The 1268-nt window shown below is 45.5% G+C and overlaps 1 protein-coding gene across 1 annotated transcript in view; it reads left to right on the forward strand.

The window, feature by feature from the left end:
* LOC119592315 (pupal cuticle protein Edg-91-like) overlaps positions 1 to 1193 on the forward strand; it is a 2485-nt gene extending 1292 nt beyond the window's left edge. The window contains exon 2 of the mRNA XM_037941142.1: positions 318 to 1193. Within this exon, the coding sequence (XP_037797070.1) occupies positions 325 to 660 (336 nt within the window). The 5' untranslated portion in view covers positions 318 to 324 and the 3' untranslated portion in view covers positions 661 to 1193. The remainder of the gene's footprint in view (positions 1 to 317) is intronic.
* Positions 1194 to 1268: the final 75 nt, after the last annotated feature.

Consider the following 1268-nt stretch of genomic DNA (forward strand, 5'->3'; position numbering starts at 1 on the left):
AATATTAGGAGAATATGAAACCAGGCTTTGAGAGATACTAAGATGACAGAAGGAAAGGCGACAAGTAGCATATTACTCGTGAATCGTATTTGGAAAACAAAAAAAAAACAGCATGGCGTTGCATCATACTAGAGCAAACGTTTTCCAATCACTTATATGAACTAGGCGACTTGTGAACAGTTTTCGTTTGCCTCTCCTCTTTCCACCGGTCACAATTTTATTCATCGTTTTCTTCTCTACCAGTCACTACTTTGATTTATCTCTTGTTTCTCCATCAGTCACTATTTTCACATACCATTTCTTCCTCCACATTTCAGATTCATCATGAAGCTGATACTGATGGTGCTGAGTTCCGCCGTCGCAGGCCTGAGCACAGCTGACACGCGGCAGGCCACACCCAACCCACGGCACCTCTCCGTCGGGCTTTCCTTCGGGATTGGAGGTCACGGCCACGGAGGCTTCTATCCAGGGTTTGGAGGAGGCTTCTATCCAGGCTTTGGGAGCGGCTTCCACCCTGGCTTTGCCGGTGGATTCAACCAGGGCTTCCCAGGTGGCTTCTACCCTGGAGGCTTTGGAGGATATCACCCGGGAACTTTTGGCAGCTTTGGAGGAGGTTTTGGCGGGAACTTCGGCGGTGGACATGGAGGCTTCTTCGGCTGAAACTCCCGAGGAAGGTGAAGTTCACACCGCTCATGACAGAGGGAGAAGTTGTGGAATAAGGACGGGGGATTCAAGTCTTATCCGCGACCCAGACTGATTAAGAAGCTAAACTAACTTCTAAAGTATTTTGATAACAAAAAAGAAGAAGAAAAGGATTGAAAATCTTGTAAAAATTCTATGGACTGGCCGTCACACTCATCTCCCATCGTATTTCCACCACCGCGCCTTCAGATCACAATTTCACGCCATTTCGCACTAAACATGGACTTTCATCCCGACCTCATCTAAGGGCCGTATCCAGATTTCCAATAAACACACGCCTAGAATCCCTAAAATTCCTGCTATGACGCTGGAAGGGTAAACAAAAAAAAGGCAACAGGTGTAAGGAATAACCCTCTCATATCACTTTCGGCTTCCCCCTCCCCCTCCCTCTCCCCCACGCTCGTCTAGTCACTTTCACGCCAAGTTCTCGCCAGGCTGCTTTTATTACCTGATAATAAACTGAAAACATGTAATAAATGCTTTGAATGATATGTTTGTATTATATATATTACCTACTTGTAGAAAAGAAGATGAATTGATAATATCAATATTATGGAGCGATGAGA

Source organism: Penaeus monodon, chromosome 30, assembly GCF_015228065.2.
Source record: "Penaeus monodon isolate SGIC_2016 chromosome 30, NSTDA_Pmon_1, whole genome shotgun sequence".
NCBI classification, from domain to species: domain Eukaryota; kingdom Metazoa; phylum Arthropoda; class Malacostraca; order Decapoda; family Penaeidae; genus Penaeus; species Penaeus monodon.